This window comes from Pyxicephalus adspersus, chromosome Z (genome assembly GCF_032062135.1).
Source record: "Pyxicephalus adspersus chromosome Z, UCB_Pads_2.0, whole genome shotgun sequence".
NCBI classification, from domain to species: Eukaryota; Metazoa; Chordata; class Amphibia; order Anura; family Pyxicephalidae; genus Pyxicephalus; species Pyxicephalus adspersus.
In genome coordinates, this window is record NC_092871.1 from 65,938,507 (window position 1) to 65,960,369 (window position 21,863).

Below are 21,863 nucleotides of genomic sequence, written 5' to 3' on the forward strand. Positions count from 1 at the left end.
AAATAGCATATATATATATATATGTAAATATAATGTACTGGTATAGCATTCATTATATTCACAGCCCTTTTCTGCTGGTTGTTGCAGACTCTGACTCCTTACAACGTTGGACTGATCAAGCGTGCCATCAGCCAGAGTGGCACCGGTCTGTGCTCATGGGCTATTCAGCGTGACCCTCTTCACTGGGCTAAACAAGTAAGCAAGTGTTGATGTAGTTCAGATGTCCTTACCCAGCTGAACATATAAACTATTACAGGTGATAATTACAGCTGATTGGTGGGGCTTGATATGTCAAATGAGAACATACATGGGTCAGTGTGTGTGTTTTTTTATACTATGCCTGCAAGCAGGTTCTGTGGTGCAGGCATATAGAGATTACATTTTTTATCTATGCAATGCATTAAAATCTGGGTGGATTTAGTGATGTCTTCTACACATGGGTATTCTTTAATCTTAGAAGATCTTTTACACCAGTCTGAACAACATCAGGGTCAGCATCCAAAGATTTAAACCCATCATAAGAGGAACATGATGGCTACCACTGCTGTCTTGTAAAAATGCTAGTTCCCTGGTTTGCCTCTGGTTTTAACATCTATAAAATACACAGCTCAACAAAAAAAAATGTTTTTTTTTTCACTTGTCAATGATTTTTCAATATATTTAGTTTATTTAAGGTCTGCTGAATCCAGAAATGACATCAGTTTCATTGAATTGGCTCTAGTTCTTGTGATACAAATATCAGAATAGACAATTTTACCAACAACAAATGTTAGCACAGCATGATATTATCAATCTTTATTTACACTGTTTTCATGTTATATAATAAATGTAGCATTATTTTTATGAAACTTTAATGTACTTTCTTTTTATTCATACATTTTTTTTTTACAGAAATATGTGTTCAAGAAGTTGTTTAAATGTCCCTAATGTATTTTGCTACATTTGTGGTGAATATTCTCAGCAAAAACAGAGAAGAAACATTACGGAATTTGTGAAACAAGCATAACTTGCATATTTTGGTATTAAACTGGGGGACCAAGACAAGTATTGGGCTCCCCATATGGTATGCAAAACTTGTGTAGAGTGTCTTCATCAGTGGAAAAATGGAAAACTGAAAAGTTTGAAATTTGTTGTAGCTATGGTATGGCGAGAGCCCAAAAATTGTATATGTATATATATAATCGTAAAATCATAATGATTGGTATTTTTGTGCTGTGAATGTAAAAGGTTTCAGTCGTTACAAGAAAAACAAGTGGAAGAACCCTGATTTGGAATCAGCAAGATGACCTATGCCGCATGGTGCTGATGTTCCCATACTAGTGTTCAGTACACTCCCTGATATTCCTGTGTTGGACATGGAGGATATACAGGGTTTGTAATCCAGGAGTTAGCAGTGGAAGTAAATATGAAGGAAGTGTTTATTCAAACTAGCAGTTCTCCCAAGAAGAGCGCAATGATTTATTATGTGACCCAAGTCTGTCAAAACAAGCATCTGAACTTTTAGCATCCAGGCTAAAAGAAAAGAACTGTCTGAGACCAGAAGTTAAAATAACGGTTTATAGGTGACACTCCTACCATATTCCAGTGAAGATGCAGACTTTGTGTACTGTTGTAACATCCCTGGACTACTAGCCCATATGGGAGTACCAGAATACCGAACAGAAGACTGGTGGCTTTTCATAGACAGTTCCTCTCGAAGTTTGAAATCTGTTTTACTGCATAATGGCAACTGCTATGCAAAAATTCCAATTGGTCACTCAACAAAACTTAAAGAAGAAAATCAAAGTGGTCTTAAAAAAGGTAAGGTAAGGTGCAGTGAACATTATTAACGAGCCAATGGTTGACAAAGAAAAAATTAATTTTCCCTCCACTACACAAAGTTGGGATTAATGAAGCAATCTGTTGATACATTTGTAGATTCTTTCCTAAATTGAGTACCGAAAAATTAAAAGCAGGAATCTTTGATGGACCCCAGATTCGGAAACTGATAAATGATTCAAATTTTACAAGTTACATGACTGATACTGAAGCTTCTGCCTGGCACAGCTATGTCATGGTTGTCAAGAACTTCTTGGGTAACCATAAAGCATAAAATGCTACAATGAGCATAAAAGTACACTATCTCCAAAGCTATTTAGAAAAATTTCCAGAAAACCTTGGTGATTTCAGTGAGGAACGAGGGGAGAGGCTTCATTAAGATATAAAGATGATTGAAGAAAGGTATCAGGGCAGATGGGATATACACATGATGGCAGACTACTGCTGGAGCCTTCAACGTGATTGTCCTGATCATCAGCATAAAAGGAAATCATACAATTGGAATTTTTCAATGACTTCTTTGTGATTAGTTCTGTAATTATACTGAATATAGAATATATTGACAATAAGTATTTCAAAAATGTAATTTTGTATACATAGGCATATCTAGTTTAATTTTGCCTAATTTTCATGTTTCATTAGTTTTCTATGAGGTTATTATTGAGATCATTATTTCAAAAACTAGAGCCAAACTAGCAAAACCAATACCACATTTGGAATTTGTGCATCAAACGTAACCTAAAATGACTTTAATCTGTTTGGCAAGAAAATGTTTGTTGACCAGTGGTATTGTTCTCTGGGAAGCAGCACAAATTGAGTTGGAAGTTGAAAGATTTAATTGATCCCTCAAATAATTGCATACAGAATCATACTATGATGTCCCTACCCTGGATCTAGCACTGCATTTCTAAGTAGATTTGTGGCATCCAATCCCCCCCACCCATGCTGGCTGGGGACCTTGGATTTTCCATGTAACAGCTTTTATGACAGGTTCTCTTTAAAAATTACCTTCAACAAAAGACAGGCTAAATAATTATGAAGGAATGCACATATGGTATGGTCCATGCATGTCCATTGTAATATGTGATATACATTAAATGTATATAGAGCAAATTATAAAAACACTTTCTACATTTTTGTATTGCTTTTTTCCCCAGGTAGCTCAAAAAGTTGGCTGTCCTGTGGATGACAGTGCTGCCCTGGTCAACTGCTTGAGGGTTACAGACCCCAAAGCCATTACCCTGGCTTACAAACTGGACCTGTCTAACCTTTCCTGTAAGATTTTATTGGAGTGGAGGTTATCATTTACAAACACCTATTCAAAACATTGATGTAACACTCGCTAATTCTACAAAATAGACTATCATTAAAAAGTTGTTCAAAACAATGGGCATGATTTATTATAGCTCTCCAGGTCTGGAGAAAATGGACCGTCATGGGACAACCTGGATGATCATCCATCAAACGTGGAATAGGTTTCTTTAAACTTATTTGATATTAGTTGAGAAATGTTTTTAGTCCTGGACAAGATCTGTTTCAGGTTTCTTAGATCACCCAGGTTTTCCTATCATAGTCTATCTTCTCCGGTCTTGGAGAGCTTTGATAAATCAGGCCCAATGTGTACAATTTTAAAACTGAACACCAAGCATTTTTTAAAATTTTGTCAAACTGGGTTTAGCTCCTTGGCCAGGTCATTATTACAGTTTGTATTTTCTCATTCTGGTCACAGCCACTTTGTTCTTTTCCTTTCATGCTGTTATGGGGCAGGAGGTGAGGCAAAATCTCCTCAATGGGGGTAATGAATGGCACTCAAATGTCCTAAGTCTAATAACCTCCCCAGTGGTAACCCCGAGTGTGACTTGGGGTAAAAAAAAGATGCTGAAAGCGGTAACCCCAAATCCCACTCGGGGTAGCTAAAACAATCTAAAACAATAGTAAATAGAGCCCTACCTGACCCACCACCCTCCTCCTTCGCGATCCCTGTCTTCTTGCTTTTTCCAGCCAGCGCCAGCGCCCCCCTGCATCTGATGAGTCACCGGGAATTCCTGGTGGCGTTGGTACGTGCGGCCGTTGCAGCGGGAATTTCAAATCTATTTGTATTGCATGCAACACAAAATAACTGTTTTGAATGCAATACAGTGGATTTATATTTCTAAAAGCAGTACATTGTCTCTTGTGAAAATGTATTATACAGTATAATATAATAGTATGAGTTTATTTTTTTTAAATAATTTTAAATTATTTCATGAAAAACAATGTACTGCTTTTAGACATATAAATCTGGACAGAAATTAACCGCCCAGGAGGTTAAGAATTGAAAAATAAGGTTTTGGTTGAAATTGGGCTTGATCAGTTTAACCCAACTGTAATTATGTCCGATTGGTTGGGTCTCCTTCTAGATTTTTGTTTCTTTTGGGGAAAAAAAGAGATTGTAAAAGGAGGTAGGGCTAAGCAATAGGTTTGCATTATTGTTCTGTGCCCCCACCTTCCTCTCTCATGAGGTTAACAACTTTCCCCTTGACCTCATACGTCAATTGATTGCTTAAGCACTCATCATGAGTGGATGGGATGAAGTCTCATCTTTATAACAGCATAAGGTAGTTTTCCTTGCTTCTGCAGCCAAACAGAATGGCAGGAGAGTGAAAAAACAAGATTATAAACAGGGATGAAGTGAGGCGACATTAAAATTGACCAGTTGGTTTTTGTTTCCATTAACATGGCACAGTTTCACCTTCCTTGGCAGGTAGTCCACCCATGCTGTTGCCTTTACCTTTATATTACCAAGATCACATTTGTGGGTCATTAACAAGGTACAGGTCATAACACAGGGGAGACTATATTCAAGCTGGGATGATGAAAATACTTTTACACAACTGAAGGTGTCTACTGTTTAACAGGTCATAGTTTCCTAATGGCAAAATGAAGCCATAAAGAAGATTTCTAGAGAGTGTCTAGGGACCAGGAAATAAAAATAAAATCTATTTAAGGACCAAACATTAGCAAAAAGTAAACTTACAGGGCATTAACTCTCCCCTGATCTATTAAAAAAAATTATCCTTCCTGTCTATACATGTTTTCCTTTTGCCATAAGCTCCTTTTAAAGACGTCTTGCCTTTCTTCCTACATTTTAGACCCAGTTGTACACTACTTGGCTTTCTCACCAGTTATTGATGGGGATTTTATCCCTGATGAACCACATAACCTGTTCTCCAATGCTGCTGATGTGGATTATATGGCTGGAGCTAACAACATGGATGGACATTTGTTTGCTGGCATGGATCTGGCTGTTGTAAATGAACCACTGCAGAAGATTTCTCAGTATGTAAATTACCTCCTACTAGGAACTGTAGATACTCATTCAGCTCAAAAGTAATTCAAACTGATACTATCGACACAGGCCTTTAGAAAGAATATCAACAAAATGTTGCAGGAAATGCCTCTAAATTTAATTTAGGGGACAATCCAAACTGCAATATTATGCAGCATGCCCATAGTTTGCCAGGAAATAGCATTGTAATTTTTTTTATTAAAAAATGCAGAAACAGATTAAGACTGATTTAATAAAGCGCTTCAAGACTAGAGATGATAGACCATCATAGGTAAATCTGGATGAGCCAGCCAACCTGGAATGGATTTCTTAAAAATCATTTGTTATTAGGTTGCAAACTTGCTCAATCCTCAACCAGGTCCATTACAGGTTTGCTGGATTACCCAAGCTCTCACATGATAGTCTATATTCTCCAGTTTTGGAGAGCTTTAATAACTCAGGCTCATTATGTCTCAGGTTCGTTCCACAAAGTTGTACTATGGCAATGCATGTTTTGGTCTGAATGGCATCACAGTGTACCTGGAGGAGGTCTGTTTTTGTGCATTGGGCAGCCTACTAAAAGGAATTGGCAGCACTGATGCAACATGCAATAATGGAGTGTACTAGTGTGAATTGGGGTCCTATAGTTTTTCCAGACCACTCATTGCTGCTGTTGCTGGACATCTTGACCTGAATGTAAATATGCACAGAAATATACTATAATAAAATATATAAATATATAATATAATATATTAAATATGTAACATGAAAAGGAATTCATAAAAATAAATGCTATTGTTACCACCAACATATTCATTGCACAGCTGTAGATTTTGCACTCTTCTGTTCCAGCCCAGTATCCTTGTTCTCTCATGACTTCCCATACTTTGGTCACCTCTTACAGGGATGAGGTACAGAAGCTGATCTCAGATCTTACGCTTCCCAAGACATCGACTGGAGCAGATGTGGCTTATGATCTTTACACCTCAAATTGGGGACCCAACCCTGCACAGGAGCTTATGAAGAGAACAGTTATTGATGCCGAAACCGATTACATCTTTCTGGTCCCTACTCAGGAAGCCTTAGCCTATCATGCCATGACTGCCAGGTTAGCAATATCAAACCCAAATCATTTTCACAATGATTAAAAAGACACGGTTGTTTGAAATGACATTTCAACTGAAATGACAATTGCAAATGAAATGGACATCAGTAAATAAACCTATTACAGTATTTAGGTTTCATGCTTTCATTTATCCTGTACACCACGCCGTCCCTCTCCATATTTTTCTATAGCTATCTGTAATGCACTGGTATAGAATTCACTGCTCTTTAAGCCTGGATATATGCAGCCTTTTCCCCTAGCTTTAATGTCTTTCAACATTATTATTTCCTGTACCCCCTTAAGCTATTTTTGCTTAGATATACCTTGTAATTTTTCTCTACTCCCACTCCAGTGCACCATGCTAGCTTAGGGAAACAGCAGTCATCCCTCATAACTAGTGAACTATAAATTCCCTCCTGATGTCAATATCCCTTTCCTTACAGAACCGGCAAGACCTTCAGCTACCTGTTTTCCCACCCCTCACGTATGCCTATCTACCCCAACTGGGTAGGCGCTGATCACGCTGATGACCTGCAGTATATTTTTGCAAAGCCTTTCACCACCCCACTGGCTTATAGACCTCAGGACAGAGATGTGTCTTCTGCCATGATCGCTTACTGGACCAACTTTGCTGCCACTGGGTAAGTAGGAAACTTTCTTTGCTGATGTCAAGCAGCATATAGGATTGACAACACGAAGATGTAGACTGACTGATAGGAAGAAATCATGGTAATTACTGTATATACCGAGAAACCTACTTTTACTGGAAAAAAACAAAACATGTCATAAAATGGACAGCATGGTGGCTCAAAAGTTAGCACTCTTTGCAGTGGCCTTTGCAGTGCTTGGCCCCAGGTTTGAATATTGGCTAGGACACTATCTGCATGGAGTTTTCATGTGTTTCCTTTAGCTGCTTCAGTTCTCCCCACATTTCAAAAACATGCAGTTAAGTTAGTTGGCTTCCCCCAAATTGACCTTAGACTGTGTTTTAATGCCTTATGTCTATGGGTAGGGTCATTAGGTTATAAGACCGTTTGAGGGAGCTAGTGAGGTGATTATGGACTTTGTAAAGTGCTGCGTAATAGGTCTGTGCTATATAAATACTTGAGCATAAACTGAGATTTTATCAAGTTGTATGTACAGTAGTTCATGTACCTGACCAAGACTTTGAGATGCCTATCAATCACAAAGTTAGCCTTTTGCCACAATTTAGATCCAGATTAAAGAATGGTTGTTTTTTTGGAGCCCATGATCCTGGTAGGTGAGAAAGCCTATAATTTGATGGCCAGCATCTACAGTATAATACTTACCATGGCTACTCCATTTTTTGGAAGAAATTAGGGAATGTTTTTTCTAGCCAGTAAGTAAATTTAACTACACTTATCCCATCCACATGTATTGCAGTGAAAACTAGCATAAACTGCACACAGTAAGGAAAGCTGTGTATTTATATCAGATAGCACTGCTTTGGTTTTATTTAAAAAATTTAAGGGAAGCAGTTTTGCACATTTTCCTTATTAAGGTATTGATAACGCAGGTTTAATACAATTTGTAAAAACATATTTCGCACAACCTTTCTTGACCTTTTTACATGGTGAACCTTTGAAATAATTTTCAGGTCCTCAGGAAACTCCCACAATATTTACTATATCAACAGATCATATTATATTAGTGTGGTGGTCAGTAGGAAGAATGCCTCTTACATTGCTGGCCAGTGGGAAGAACATGTGAGCACAGATTGCTAATGGCTCAAGAACCCCTAGCATCCCTGGTTGAGAAAACTGATATAGCATATGAAAATTTTGTATTCTTATTTAAAACCAGCAGGTAGCGCAGGACTCATTTTTACTTGTTTTACAAGCTATCCAAATCTGCTTTAATGTGAAAAAAAATATATACAGAGCTAAAAAGTCTAAACCTAAGGTTACACTTTTAAAAGAATTAGGTACATTCAAAGGAGTAGCCCTGGCTGTTCAGATGGCACCAAAGATTTATTCATGCAGGTTACATCTGAAGGAAAACTTCTGCTAATGTGTGTGTATAATATTTTTATATATATATATATATATATATATATATATATATATATATATATATATATATAAACAAAGATTGCAAAAAATGTTGAAAAGATACAAAAAAGTAATAAAAAAAACCCCCTAAAGTCAGCTGAAGTGTAAAAGCGATGGGGTGGTGGAAGAACAAGTAAAGTGAGTTTTTCTGGGTAGATTGAATGAAAGAACACTTCACCCTTTTGCCCTGACTGTTTTAAAATGACAATGTAAATTTCTTTTTAAAAAAAAAGAAAAAAAAAAAGGCTCCTGTGGTGGTTGTTGGTTTTAATTGTTTTTCTGTTTTATTACAGAGATCCCAATCAGGGTCTATCCAAGGTCCCCACTTCATGGCTTCCTTATGGCACTCAGTACGGGCAATATCTGGAAATTAATAATGATATCACCTACAAATCCATGAAACAGGGACTAAGGTCATCTTTTGTCCACTTCTGGGTGCACACATACCGCAACCTGCCAAGTGTTTAAAGAGTTTGATCACTGACCAATAAATTCAGATAACAAACCAATGGCTGTGACCTTTATTTTCTCTTATGTCATTGGAGCCAGAAAAACATTTTGGATGTTTATTTTAGATCTAAAACCTAACATGAATTTAGTTTCATAAAGCATCACATGCCAAACATTTGTCTTAGCAATGCTTGTTTATTATTCTTGGCACTGAATTCTATGAAGCCAACAGGTATATACAGCAGATCCCTTACTTGTTTGTAATTACAATGCAAACAAAGCTATGTTTACACCAGCTTGGGTCATTGATGACAACTCTTAGGGAACCAGAAAAGAGAAGGCATCAGAAATAGTTATAATAGCAGAGTTACTCTGATAACCAAAACATAAAAATATGGATGTATAATCAAAAACAACACAAAATTAATTAATTCTTGAGTGGTGGCATTTATTGCAAAGACTAGTTTACATTGCTTTTGTACACTGAGCACTTAGAACAGTCTCCTTCATTAATCCAAGTTACAAAATACATGAAGTACAGTCATAGACAAGGAAACAAGTGTAAACATTTGTGCCTTGCCGACACAAATCCACAGACACACACAAAGTCGCATACATACATGACAAAAAAAAATGCACTTCAAAGAAAACAAAGAGTCAGAGATGAGTTATCACTTACAAAATTAGTGTTCACAGATCCATATTTGATCATATGCCTGACTGCCAAAATTTACCATTGTGAGTATACAATCATTTTATTTTGTGATACATTATTGAACCTTACCACCAGGTGGTGAGAGTCAAAAAAAATAAAAAGACAAATGGCATTCTAGTAGATTGTGTTGGTTTGCAGTTTGGTTTACATTTCTTGCAGTGTTCAGTCACTGATCCCAAACAGAGCTTATGGAGAAAGATACATTTTACCTATTTGGCCATTTATGAATAATTAAATTAGGAATCAAGCATGTATATATTTTATAGCTTGCATGGTTATTTTTTCCTATACAGGTGGTTAGGAATTACCTATAACCAATAAAATGAATGCTTGTTTAGCTCATTAAAAAGCCCAGAATGCACTGGCACAGGCAGGTCCTAGGGTTAAATTTCTAAGCTCTAACCCATCACTGCTAGACTGTTTGGCACTTGTGAGAAAGGAGTGGGACTCAAGTTATGGCAGGGTAACTGTTGGTAATTGACTGTTGGTATTCTGAAATAAGAACATTGTTTACACAAAGACAAAAATCAGCATTAAAGGCGCACAGTCTGAAGCAGAGAGATTTGCATTCTGGGACTGGGTCCTTGCTTCAAACAGCCCTGCAAAATCAGAAGAGACAGCAAAGCCATTTTTAGTGAAATAGATGCAAATTTTCATACAAATATATAGTGTTTCCAGTTTAAAAGAAGATGAGACAAGACCTACAACTAAATAGGTAATTCACTTCAAAATGGCAGACAAGCAACTCCAAAACAGCGTTGGGCTGTATTATCACAGTTCCTATAAAGTGAAGACCATTGCATTCCCCACAAATTAGTGTTACCAGCCTCAGTCATAGCAGAAGAGTCTAGGTGCCTATTGCAGTGATCAGATGGGCCCACAAAATGGTTCCACCATTGGCATTGACTTGCAGGAGTGAAGCACATTTATTTTTTTAGGCCATTTCCATACAAAAACAAAGATTTATATCGTTTGAAAAACTTGTTAAACATGGTCATCCAGTATAGTAAGAAACCCCTCCAGCAGGAATAAAAGCCATTGTTCTTTGACATTTAGCATTTCTCTATAGTATTAACATACTAATGGTCAAAGAAATAGCTAGGGCTTATTTTAGGAATGTTGGGCCTCTCAAAGTAACAGCAGAAGACAGAAGTCTGACTTCCTTATTGAGATCCAAAATTGGACTATGGCTGTTGCTCACAATACACAAGTTTATGAAAAGGCTTTGCCAGCAACTGGGCCAGTTAAGATTGAAAAAATTAATTGAGGGTCAACAGTCATCTCACACTTCAGAGTCACTACCAGTTCAAAAGCTTCAGAACTCCATCATTACCATGCATACAGAAGGCATAAAACTCCACCGATGGCTTCAAGAGTTTGTTAAGGTAATGGAGACCTAAAGCATTAGATATGAGCTTGTTTTCCTTCACATTTTGGTAACTTAATTTTCTTACACAGAAAAGAAAAAGGAAAAAAGGAGCTAATTGCAGAAAGTGTAATTCCTTACAGCTCCCCCAATTTAAGCCACAATAACTTGCCATCCCAAAATATCATATAGGGAAAGCAGAAAGGAGTGGATAGTAAAGTTACATGTTTTATACTATCTGCTCCTGAAAGACTCTGAACACAATCAATGTTGAAATCTGATCCAAAATGTGTAAAATATAATAGATTTGAACTCTGATCAGAGGGAGTATATGCATATTGATCCAATCAAACAGGAAATCTTGAGGTCTCATTTCTTAGCAAACATAAAGCACTGGCCTTGCACAGCAAAGAAAACTAAATTCTGTCAACGGAAACTAAAAGCCTCTGTACATTTTTTTTTTCTGGTGGCCATTTTCATACATAAGCCCAGTGACATCCCTGCTGAAGTCAGCATCAAGCCCATCAAATCTCTCCACAAAAAAAAGGGAAAAACAGAAAAGCATAACCCATCAATGCCCAGCTTTTTGTATGTGTGTTGTCAGATCTCGCTGGCACCAAAAAGGTACAAGTGTCAAATTTAATGAGCAAGAGGGGGGTTCTCTTTACATAATATATACAGTAATCAGAAGGCAACAAATCAAAACAAATACATAGGCTGATGAAAGTGTAATAAATGTAATACAAGTCCATCATCTATTTACAACCAATAAATATCTATGAAGAAACCATGTAAAAAAAAAAAAAAAAAAAAAGTTGTACGCTACAAAAGATGCCTTTCCACAGGTCTGACCAACTTCACAGCCTCTGCCAGAAAATAAACACTTGAAAATATCATTTGGCCCCAAATTACATTTTTTGTCCTGACAGAAAAATAAAAATGTTAGTGAATATTTACAGAAATGGCTGTAGTTTTATGCAAATTACTTAACCCTCTAAAAAGCAACCAGTGGTGGCAACAGCTAATTAAAATGATGCCACAAGGATGAAAAGTAAAAGGTTAAATGGATGGTTTAGCGAAGTTAAAAATCGATCTGCAAATGGTTTTACTGTGAACATTTTCTGGTGTCGGATCTTTGGTGTGAATTGAAATGCTGGACTGCTCAAAAGGTAGAAGAGAAGATGAGGATCAGAACTGATTTATCGAGTCTACAGCTAAGACGCCGGCCATTTTTTTTTTCTGGCCATGTTAGCTTGGCTTAAAGAAACCCTGCAGTGGTGAAGAGGTCCCATTAACAGGCACCTCCAGCTGTTATATGAGTTAAAACCTTTTTTTTTTTTCTTTTATGTTCATTATACAAAGTTCTTTTTGTAGAAAACTTGCTAAATAATGGTATCCACAGGAAGATGTTTTTTTTGTATTTTTAAGAGAGTCCGTCAGAAGGAGAAAGACAGCTTTTGGTGAGGCTAATTAACCTCTCTACTTTCTTTATAAATCTGTAATAAATCACATTACAGATTATGCAGTCAACTCAAAATTGAACCCTACTTGAAAATTGGGCTACTCCATTTTATCCATGTTAATACTGGATTCCTGGGTATGGCACAGGTTGATAATGTCCTAGTTCACAGTCTCATTTGCAGAAAGGCCTCTAACTCTACCCCTCCTTCTCTTGAAGGCACCTAAGGCGTGGAGGTGGATCTTGGGTCCTTGATGGTTTTAGGGATATTTGGAGGGGGTTTGGCATCTGAAGTTTGATCATGTTGGACAACTTTGTGAATGGCTCTTGTTCATCTTAGAAGAGCAACAAATTCCACTCTTGACCTGTTTGGATGCATGTCATCACAATAGTTTTAGAAGGCCAGCATGTTTAAAAGAGAGAAGGGTCAGCTTGGTATACAGTAAAATTGGTCAAGATGTCAGAAAATGCCTTTGGCAATCTTAAGTCCTTTCTGCTTCATACGGGGCAGTGTGGAGCTAGAGCCATGTTTAATTTTTACCCCTTTGGAGAAACCACGTTTTTTCAGAATAAAGTCATAATTGGCTCCGGAGTTCATGGCGTAGAAGACGTTGGCATTATCAGGAATCTTTAATTCTGAGAAGAGAAAACCTTTAAATAAACATCCATCAGTAAACACCGTATAGAACAACATCATTGTATTTCCATTTACCTGCATATGTATATGCATATATTTTGCTCATTCAAATGCATTTTACTCTCCTAGTTTTTTCTCTCCTCAAAAGTATTGAGAACAAAATAGTGACAAAGAACTGGACCCCAGTTTGTCAAACCCTTACCTTTAAACTACCAAGCATTTAAATCATTGACATAACAAGCAGGGGTGCCCATTAAAATAATACTAGAAAACGTTTGCAAGTTCAAAGCACCACAGATGGAGTCCAGGGAGTCCACTTAGGAGTCTATTTATAAAGCAGTGAATCTGACATTCATCAAATATTCTCTCATGGAGAATCTTCCAGGACCATCTGTTTTCAATCATAATAGTTCATTCTGCACCAGAGAGACTTTGGTGAATGTAAGATGATAAATGATCTAATAATTGTAATATTAAAAAGTTATTATTTTATTTGAGAACTAATAGTTTATACCCAATAGTAATAGCAATTGTTTAGACCTGATGAAGGAGGGAGTTAGTGTGACCCCACAACAGCACTGCATTTTTCCATGACTTTCACTGTGGCAATAAAGACTTGTTAAGGCGTTTGGGGTAATCTCACATTTTTGTTCTACAATGTGAAAATATGACTTTATGAGTCTAGGAATGGCTCCAACTAAATAATATTCGAAAAGTTGATTTTCTTCATGAGTGTCCTGTTAAAGAAAGTTACACTTGTTTTAGGACCATTTTAATTTACAAATTTATAAATTATTGAGTTTTTTTATTCTTAAACAGCTTTTCACATTTAATTATTTTGGGTGCTTTTAGGAGAGCAATAGCTCACTCATACACATGGCTATAGACTCTCTCACATAAAGCTACCCTGTACTGTTTGGTTATTATTTTAAAGCTATTAACAAGGAGTTGCTCCTCCCCCATACCCAGATGTATGGCTTATTTTCATTACTCACAGCAGCTAAGAGGAGAAAGTGACAGAACAGGGAGATAAAACAGTCCACATATAAGAAATGTTTCCTGGAGTGAATTTGGAACAAAGTGAATCTCTGTGTGTTTCATGTCAGATTTATTACCAAACAAATGCTAAAATTCTGGTACTATGGAAATTTCTTTTACCTCTTTCTTCCGACACGATCTGAACCAGTTCATAGTCTTCTGCCCGCTCCCCATCTAAGTTATGTTTGGCCATCGCTTTGAGGATCACCACTGGCGTTTTGTCCTGACTCGTCACCTACACAATAATGAAAGGCACAGTTAAGTAAAAGTCGGGGAAAATTACCTTCTTAAATTTTCATCCAAGCAGCACTCTCTTCAGCAGAACACACCTATTTTTTAATATATTTGTACATACTGCTTTTACTGGATTGGACCACAAAAGGAGGTTGCAGAGGATGTAATTTGTGTGAATCATGACTGCCCTCAACGAGTACAATATATTATATAAAACTTTACAGGCTGCTGGAGCAAACATTCTCATCTTACAGATTAGGAATACATCAAGGAATGCTCACCAGAATACTCTTGTACATGTTGCCGTTATCCACGTCTAGGCTGACCCGGATGATGCAGCAATCATCTATTTGCTGGTTGTAGAGCGGGAGAGACAACGATGAGTAACTGGAAATGCCAGAGACGGATCGCTTGTGAGTCCTTGAGGCAGAGACAGGGGTAGAGGAAACAGAGGAAGAAGAAGCACTGCTTGAACCTGAACCAATGCCAGACGTGTCCAAGGATGATAATGATGTTGATTCCCAAAACTGGGGGAAGAAAAAACACATCAGATATAGTTTTGTCTTGTTAGCTTGCAGGCTGGTTGTATCTCTGGGGTCTCCAAACTCCAAAGAGGAAACCAGGACAGCCTCAGTGTGATCTCGAGAGAGGATAGTCAAGCTAGTTAGGATTAAAAAAAGTCTGTTTTTAGTCTATAGAACATGTGCATAGTGCATTTTTGAGTCCTGCTCGGAGTTAAAAAGGGTAGAGTTTTTTTGCCCATTAATATCCCATCCGCCAGTTAAAAATTACAAATAATTCACCAATGAGTGAATTTAATGGCTTCCCTTGCTGCATGTTGTGTCCCTGCTAGTGTTGGTGGAATATCTCACTATTCAATTTGACAGCTATTTGATCGAGTAGGGGGATAATGTTCAGGCCATCGAATGCCGAATTCAAACACCATTAAAGTCAATGGTGGGAAAATTCTGGTTATTTTTCGAGACTGTGAAGAACTGCAAGAGCAATCAGAGGAGCGGAGCTGTTAGCCAGGGATCGCACACTGAATGCAGACGCATTCATTGAGAGGATCCCTGGCACTAGAGGTTAATTAACCTCTAGTGCCGCAGATCTGCATTTATTGAGAAGCCCCCCGGCACTAGGGGCTCAATGGGGACAAGTCTGCCTATTCATTCACCTCTAGTGCTCTGTGATTGGCTGGGGAAAGGAAAATCCTGATGATCCTTGAGCTGTGAATGGGGAGACTTGTCCTCATTTAACCTCTAGTGCCTGGGGATCCCACACTGACAGGAGAATTCCCACGGCTGTGCACCTGTGGGAATCATCCTGTCATTGTGGGATAACCTGTAAAAAAAAAATAAAAAAGTTAGTTACACAAATCACACACATTCAAATAATTTACTTTACTTTTTTGTAACACATTTTTTACACACCAATTTGCACCGTGTTTTTCGGGTCTATCTGAACTCGAACAGCCATATTCGAGTCGAATGTAAGGACAACTCGAATTCGAACACCAACACTAGTCCCTGCAAGGCTGCCACATTTCGTAAGGGTATAGTTTCCACTACCACTGACACTAGACAGTGTTTTCTACATTGCCTTCCACACAGCAAAGCACAGAGAGCAGGGACTGACCCCCTCAGAAGTGCAGCGTTCTGTGGCCTGTGCTGGCGGAGCCTGGAGTTGTTCCTCTCGTACCTTCTTCTCCTGACAGTCCGGGGACTCAGGCACAAAGCTGATGTTAATCTCTTCCACATCAGAGCTGCTGGATCCAGCAGAAGTAACACTAACGGAGTCAGTCATGTCTCCTCCACAAAGGTGGGGGCTGCACTTGAGTTGATCAAAAGACTTTGAATGGGAGCTAACACTGGTGCATGGCTCAGAGCTTGGTGTCTGCCGGCTACAAAAAAAAAGAATGCTCCAGGTTAGTCTAAAAAGTTTCACAGTAATAAAAAGAAATATTATATAAATAAAAATATATAAAGAAATATTATATAAATTATTTAATGCTTTATTGTTAATGAATACTGTTCCCCAACCTACACATTTGTGATTGTCCTGTAACAGTATCTTTATCCCTTAATCCTGAATACCGAGCAGGTAATAAAAACCAATGCTTATTGCCTGGCTGAGTACTGGCCCTAGATCAAGTTGTATAGCTGAGACCTGCAGGGCAGACAAGGACCTTGGCAGGAAAGTATTAATAACAAGATTTTCTAAACACAATGCCAACAAAATTAGGCAGTTGTATAAATGTGTTTGGGTATTATTTTTCTACTAGGTCTTATTTTTGGGGTAGGTCTTATATTAGGGCAGGTTGGGGGAAAAGTGCTAGGTCTTATTTTCGGGGTAGGTCTTACTTTCGGGGAAACACGGTATAATGCTTTTCTTGGCTCCAGTAATCTTTAAACCATTTATCTGCTAGTAGCTTTACAGAATTCCTCTAGTAGATGACCCCTTCAGGTTCACTAATTTACATATGTGTTTCAACCCTATTGATTCTTTTGGGTAAGCCATACATTTAGATTAGCCTTTGGTGGTTCTGCAATGTACAGCTTACCATATAGGACTGACTTGGACCAGGATATAAAATCAATTTTGGGTGAAACTCCATGCAAAGAAAAATAGTAAAGATTTTCAAATTGGGTTTTCAAAATTAACTAATGCCACCCAAATATAAAGTAGGAATGTTAGTGGTGGTTGAAGTTTACGTATACTGGATGTCCTAAGGGACAATGTGCCAACCCTTTAAATATACGTAATATATGTAAAGAACAAAGGAGAGGAAGTGTTTTTTGGCAAACAAAAAAGTAATGCATTCAATGATACATCTCATAAATAGCAATAAATTAGTTATCAGTCTCCAGTGAACCACCATGGGAGTTGTGGTCCCGTGTGGTGAAGTTCAGGCCCTAGGGGGCGCTATACATACAACATAGTTACATAGTAGGTAAGGTTGAAAAAAGACATAAGTCCATCAATTCAACCACTAGGGAAATAAACATATCCATGATATCAAACCCTATCCATAGACTTAGTGGATCCAGAGGAAGGCAAAAAATAATCCCTGGTACAACTTGATTCAACAGAAAAAAAATCCATGTGGCAATCAGTTGTTCCCTGGGTCAACAGTCACTGTTATTTTTACTTTAAAGCCTTAATACCCAGTTATATTCTGTGCTTCTAGAAAAACATCCAGCTTCTTCCTAAAGCAATTTATAGTAGTTGCTGAAACTACTTACTGAGGGAGCCGATTCCACATTTTCACAGACCGTACAGTGAAGAATCCCTTCCTTATCCTGAGCTTAAACTTCTTTTCTTCCAAATGCAAAGAGTGCCCTCTTGTTCTTTGTAATGATCTCAAAGTGAATAATGGGGAAGAGAGTTCTCTATATGGACCGTTTATATATTTATACAGGGTGATCATATCCCCTCTTAAACGTCCACTCTCAAGGGAGAATAGATTCAGTTCAGCTAATCTCTCCTCATAGCTGAGCTCCTCCATTCCTTTTATTAATTTAGTTGCCCTTCTCTGCCCTCTCTCCAACGCAGCAATGTCCTTTTAGTTAACTGGTGCCCAAAACTGGACTGCATATTCCAGATGTGGTCTGACCAATGTTTTGTACAGGGGCAGGATTATGTCTCCATCTCTGCAGTCTATTCCTCTTTTAATACAAGAAAGTACTTTGCTAGCTTTAGATATTGCAGCTTGGCATTGCATGCTGTTATTAAGTCTATGATCTACCAGAACCTCCAGATCCTTTTCCATTTCTGACTCCCCCAAATGTATTCCCTCTAGACAGTATGAAGCATGCAAGTTGTTAGCCCCCAAGTGCATAATTTTACATTTATCTATATTAAATGTCATTTGCCACTTGGCTGCCCAATCAAACAGTACATCCAGGTCTGCTTGTAGATTATAGACATCCTGTATGGACTTAATTCTATTACATAGTTTGGTGTCATCTGCAAACACAGAAATGGTACTTTTAATCCCAAAATGCTATATCATTTATGAAGAGGTTAAACAGTAAATGTCCCAACACTGAACCCTGGGGTACACCACTAATAACCTTAGACCATTCAGAGTATCAATCAATCAACTCTCTGGATGAGATCTTTAAGCCAGTTCTCAATCCATTTACAGGTTGACTTTTCTAAACCTATTGACCCTAACTTGCATATTAACCGTCTGTGGGGTACAGTGTCAAATGCTTTAGCAAAGTCCAAGTACACTATATCAACTATATATTCCACTGTCTACCTGTTTACTTACTTCCTCATAAAAAGAGAGTAAATTTGTTTGACAACTTCTGTCTTTATTGAAGCCATGCTGACTATCACTTATAATACACACTAAGATATTGCACACATACAAATTTGTGGAACTGCTGCTACCCCTGAAGAAGCCAATAACAGGCTAAATGCTTTGGGTAAAATGGTTATTATGATCTGATATGTTGTCCTGTACTATTACCAAGCTACAGATTTACTTGTGCGCATAATGTTAGACGTTGTTCCTATAGCGCCCCTTAGGGCCTGAACCACACAGGACCACAACTCCCATGATGGTTCACCAGAACTGATAATTGATGTATTGCTATTTATGAGATGTATCAATGAATACAATACTTTTTTGTTTGTCAAAAAGCCCTTCCTCTCCTTTGTTCTTTACATAATCCCACCCAAAGCAAATTTTAGATCCTGTACAGAAATATAGTAAATGCCAATTAAGTTTTTGTGTTCATACAACTTTTTACTTGTACATAAACTGGATTTCTGGACCAACCCAAAAACATCCCTAGACAAATATACAGAACCAAAAAGAATAATAAAAAATTGAACAGATGTGTGTTAAAATTTGATTGGGCTGGGACCTCAAAGAGGTACTTACTCGCTCCATCGTTTTATAATCCCTGTGTTTTTCTTGGCCTTCAATGTGTTACTAGCTGATTCAGACAAGGGTTCAATTTCACAGGATAAGCTATAGCTGCAGGCAAAAAACAATAATATACATAAGAAAAGGGCCCAGTGAGGACACTTTGAAACAACAATATGTCTACAGTGATGCTGTAACAAGATACAAAACACCTCAGGACTTGTACACTAAACATTCACCTTTCAGCCTCTGTTAGTCGCTCCACAGTGTGAAACCATTCAACGAATGAGTCTTCAGGAACAAAGCTATAATTATTACAGGCTGATTGCAGTAGTTTTATCTGAGCAATAACTTCAAATTCCTGAAAAAAGCGAAAAGCAGTACAACAGATATAAAAACAGTTGTAAAAAGTTTTAAAAAATGATAAAATTTTATTTTTAACTATTTTGAATATATTATGATTACCAGTCAAATCTACTGCACAGATAATAGGGTAAGCTTAACAGCACAAAATGCTAGGACGCCTCTGGAGTAGACAAAAAAAAACACTCACCTTTCTCCTCTTTTCAAAATTTATAAGGCCACCCTGCACAAAAATACAAAGAAATCATAAATGAGTGATTGTAACTAACATACTTACAAATATCTGTGCCTACAATGGCTTCATAGTTCCTTTTACATCCACACTGCCAGTTATATTTCCTATATGATTTCTTTGCTTCTATTTGCCAGGTACATATTCAGAAATATTCTGATCCGCAAGTTGGCAGGTCTTGGCCCCAAAATGAAGAAAACAGCCCTTGCTCCCATAATGCAATGGGAGTTTTTTCTTTATTGTGTGACCTGCATTATTAGCACCTCTTCCACTTTTGAAGTTGTGATCTGCCCTAAATCCAGCATTTCAGTCTAGAAAACCCAACAAAGAGTTTTGTATTGTGAACAGAATGGGGCTGAACCCCATAATTCACAAATAGTTCAACTTTAGAAGAGAACATAGGTAAAGATGCACACTGAACAAACAAAAAGCATGCCTACCTCTAAATAATCCTTCACTGCAGTGTCCAGCATCACCAGGTCAGTAAGGAAAGTGCCCAGATAAGGTATCGTTCCCTGCATAACTCCCTGCAAGCACAAGTAGAAGTATTACCACCACTAATGAACACTAGAGGGAGCACACAGGATTGTCATCCCATTTTGCAGAAGGGCTACCTACCATTTCTCTCTGCTGCTGCTGTCTCTTCTGTGCTCTTTTAGGGTTAATATCCAGGGTTGCAAATTTAGATGTGCCCTCCTGCAAAGTTAACAGAAAGAATGGGAAGGTAAGGCAGAAATCTATATGTACATTTGGGAAAGAGAAACAAAAAAGTTTATTGATATACAGAATAAAGGCAAACATTATTACTTGTGAATTCCTAGCAGGTTACATGCCAAATGCAAGAAAACTGCCTAAGGCTAGAGAATAATAAACAGGCTTCATCTACCCAACAGACCTCTGACTGAATGCAAGACCCCTTAAAACAATCTAAACTATACATGAGCAATTGTTTTATGGTAATATGTCCCCTGGATATAATATGCAGAATTCAAGTGAAAGGCTTGATCCCAGGTTCATGACCAGGCCAAGAAAAGAATGGCTTTTATGCCTTTGCTTAAAACATTTCAGGCAGCTACCTCTTAGGTGGTCAGAAGGGGGAGTGAAGTATTTTGAGAATGGCTGATGAAAAAGCCTGGTTGGTGAATAGTTAGGTACCCACTCAAGACTATCAAATCTTCTGTGCCACAATACATTGATCTTCATTCTACAAAAACAGAAGCTGTTTGCATAGAGAGTTTTTAGCGTGACCCTGTAAAGTTACAGTCCTGACATATCTACTCTTCTTTAAGTCGTATGTTGGAAGCATAACTTCATGGGTTATTGATTGTGTCAATATAACTATTTCACATTTCAGAGGCAAATTAACTCCACTGGTTGTTTTTAAACTTTGAAGCTCTATGTGATCGCCTATAAAAATATAAGAGGCTACAAAGGCATAGCAATAAGAATTACAAATTACGATGTACATGGAGCTTAATCACCTATTATATAGCAGATAGAGTTACACTTTTATGGTGATGTCAGACTGCCTGTTGTTTTTGATAATTGGGCATGAAAACGTAGGCTGAAATAAGAACAGGGGTAGCCAATAATTTTCCCCCGTCTCTGGCTGGAAAGAAGAGATAAAAGGGAATCCCTGATACTCCTACACACTTCAGCACACCCAGTCTGACACACTGAACCTGCACTTGGCCTCGTGTGAGTAACAGGGGTGTGTACAGGGGTTCCCCTCACTGATAAGCAAGCAATGACTTAGACAGCAGCAAGCTTTTTTGTGTGGTATGTACACACTAGCCCTATCAGAGGTATCCTGCTCACACCAAGCATACGTAGGAAAACTAGTGGGGGAAGGGTGGAACAAAAACATATCAAAAAGATGAGTTGGAAGAGATAAGGCAAATTAGGAGAAAAACAAGTATAAAATGAAGCCATTTAAGAACCCTGCTGATAATGTCACACCTGACTTCAAAAATCCAGAATTTCTGAAATGCAGGCACTTCTTAGGTCCGGAGGTTGCCGGATTTTTGAATGTCAACCTGCACTATGTAGCTTTTTAAAAATTAAGTTTGACAGAAGTCTGAAAAATAAAATCATCTACACTACAAAACCCAAAAATACCTGGGTTTATTCACAAAGTGCCCAAAAGTAAGCTCATTGCATCACAGTAACAGCTGCTTTTTTCAAA

At 37.8% G+C, this 21,863-nt stretch overlaps 2 protein-coding genes across 13 annotated transcripts in view; one reads left to right on the top strand and one right to left on the bottom strand.

Moving 5' to 3' along the window:
• The window catches only part of LOC140343340 (bile salt-activated lipase-like), a 19,003-nt gene extending 10,138 nt beyond the window's left edge, over positions 1-8,865 (top strand). The window contains exons 6-11 of the mRNA XM_072429990.1: positions 88-195; positions 2,976-3,093; positions 4,950-5,136; positions 6,030-6,233; positions 6,674-6,871; positions 8,596-8,865. Coding sequence (XP_072286091.1) covers positions 88-195; positions 2,976-3,093; positions 4,950-5,136; positions 6,030-6,233; positions 6,674-6,871; positions 8,596-8,770 — 990 coding nt within the window. The 3' untranslated portion in view covers positions 8,771-8,865. The remainder of the gene's footprint in view (positions 1-87; positions 196-2,975; positions 3,094-4,949; positions 5,137-6,029; positions 6,234-6,673; positions 6,872-8,595) is intronic.
• A 3,860-nt stretch (positions 8,866-12,725) lies between these two features.
• The window catches only part of RALGDS (ral guanine nucleotide dissociation stimulator), a 217,691-nt gene continuing 208,553 nt past the window's right edge, over positions 12,726-21,863 (bottom strand). For 9 of the 12 annotated variants that reach the window (XM_072429988.1, XM_072429986.1, XM_072429982.1 and 6 more), the window contains 9 exons: positions 20,297-20,374; positions 20,119-20,205; positions 19,637-19,669; positions 19,323-19,444; positions 19,099-19,194; positions 15,840-16,104; positions 14,483-14,728; positions 14,088-14,202; positions 12,726-12,943 (listed from right to left, as the gene is read on the bottom strand). In XM_072429988.1, the coding sequence (XP_072286089.1) occupies positions 12,753-12,943; positions 14,088-14,202; positions 14,483-14,728; positions 15,840-16,104; positions 19,099-19,194; positions 19,323-19,444; positions 19,637-19,669; positions 20,119-20,205; positions 20,297-20,374 (1,233 nt within the window). In that variant the 3' untranslated portion in view covers positions 12,726-12,752. The remainder of the gene's footprint in view (positions 12,944-14,087; positions 14,203-14,482; positions 14,729-15,839; positions 16,105-19,098; positions 19,195-19,322; positions 19,445-19,636; positions 19,670-20,118; positions 20,206-20,296; positions 20,375-21,863) is intronic. The other 3 variants (XM_072429978.1, XM_072429977.1, XM_072429980.1) reach the window with 3 other exon arrangements.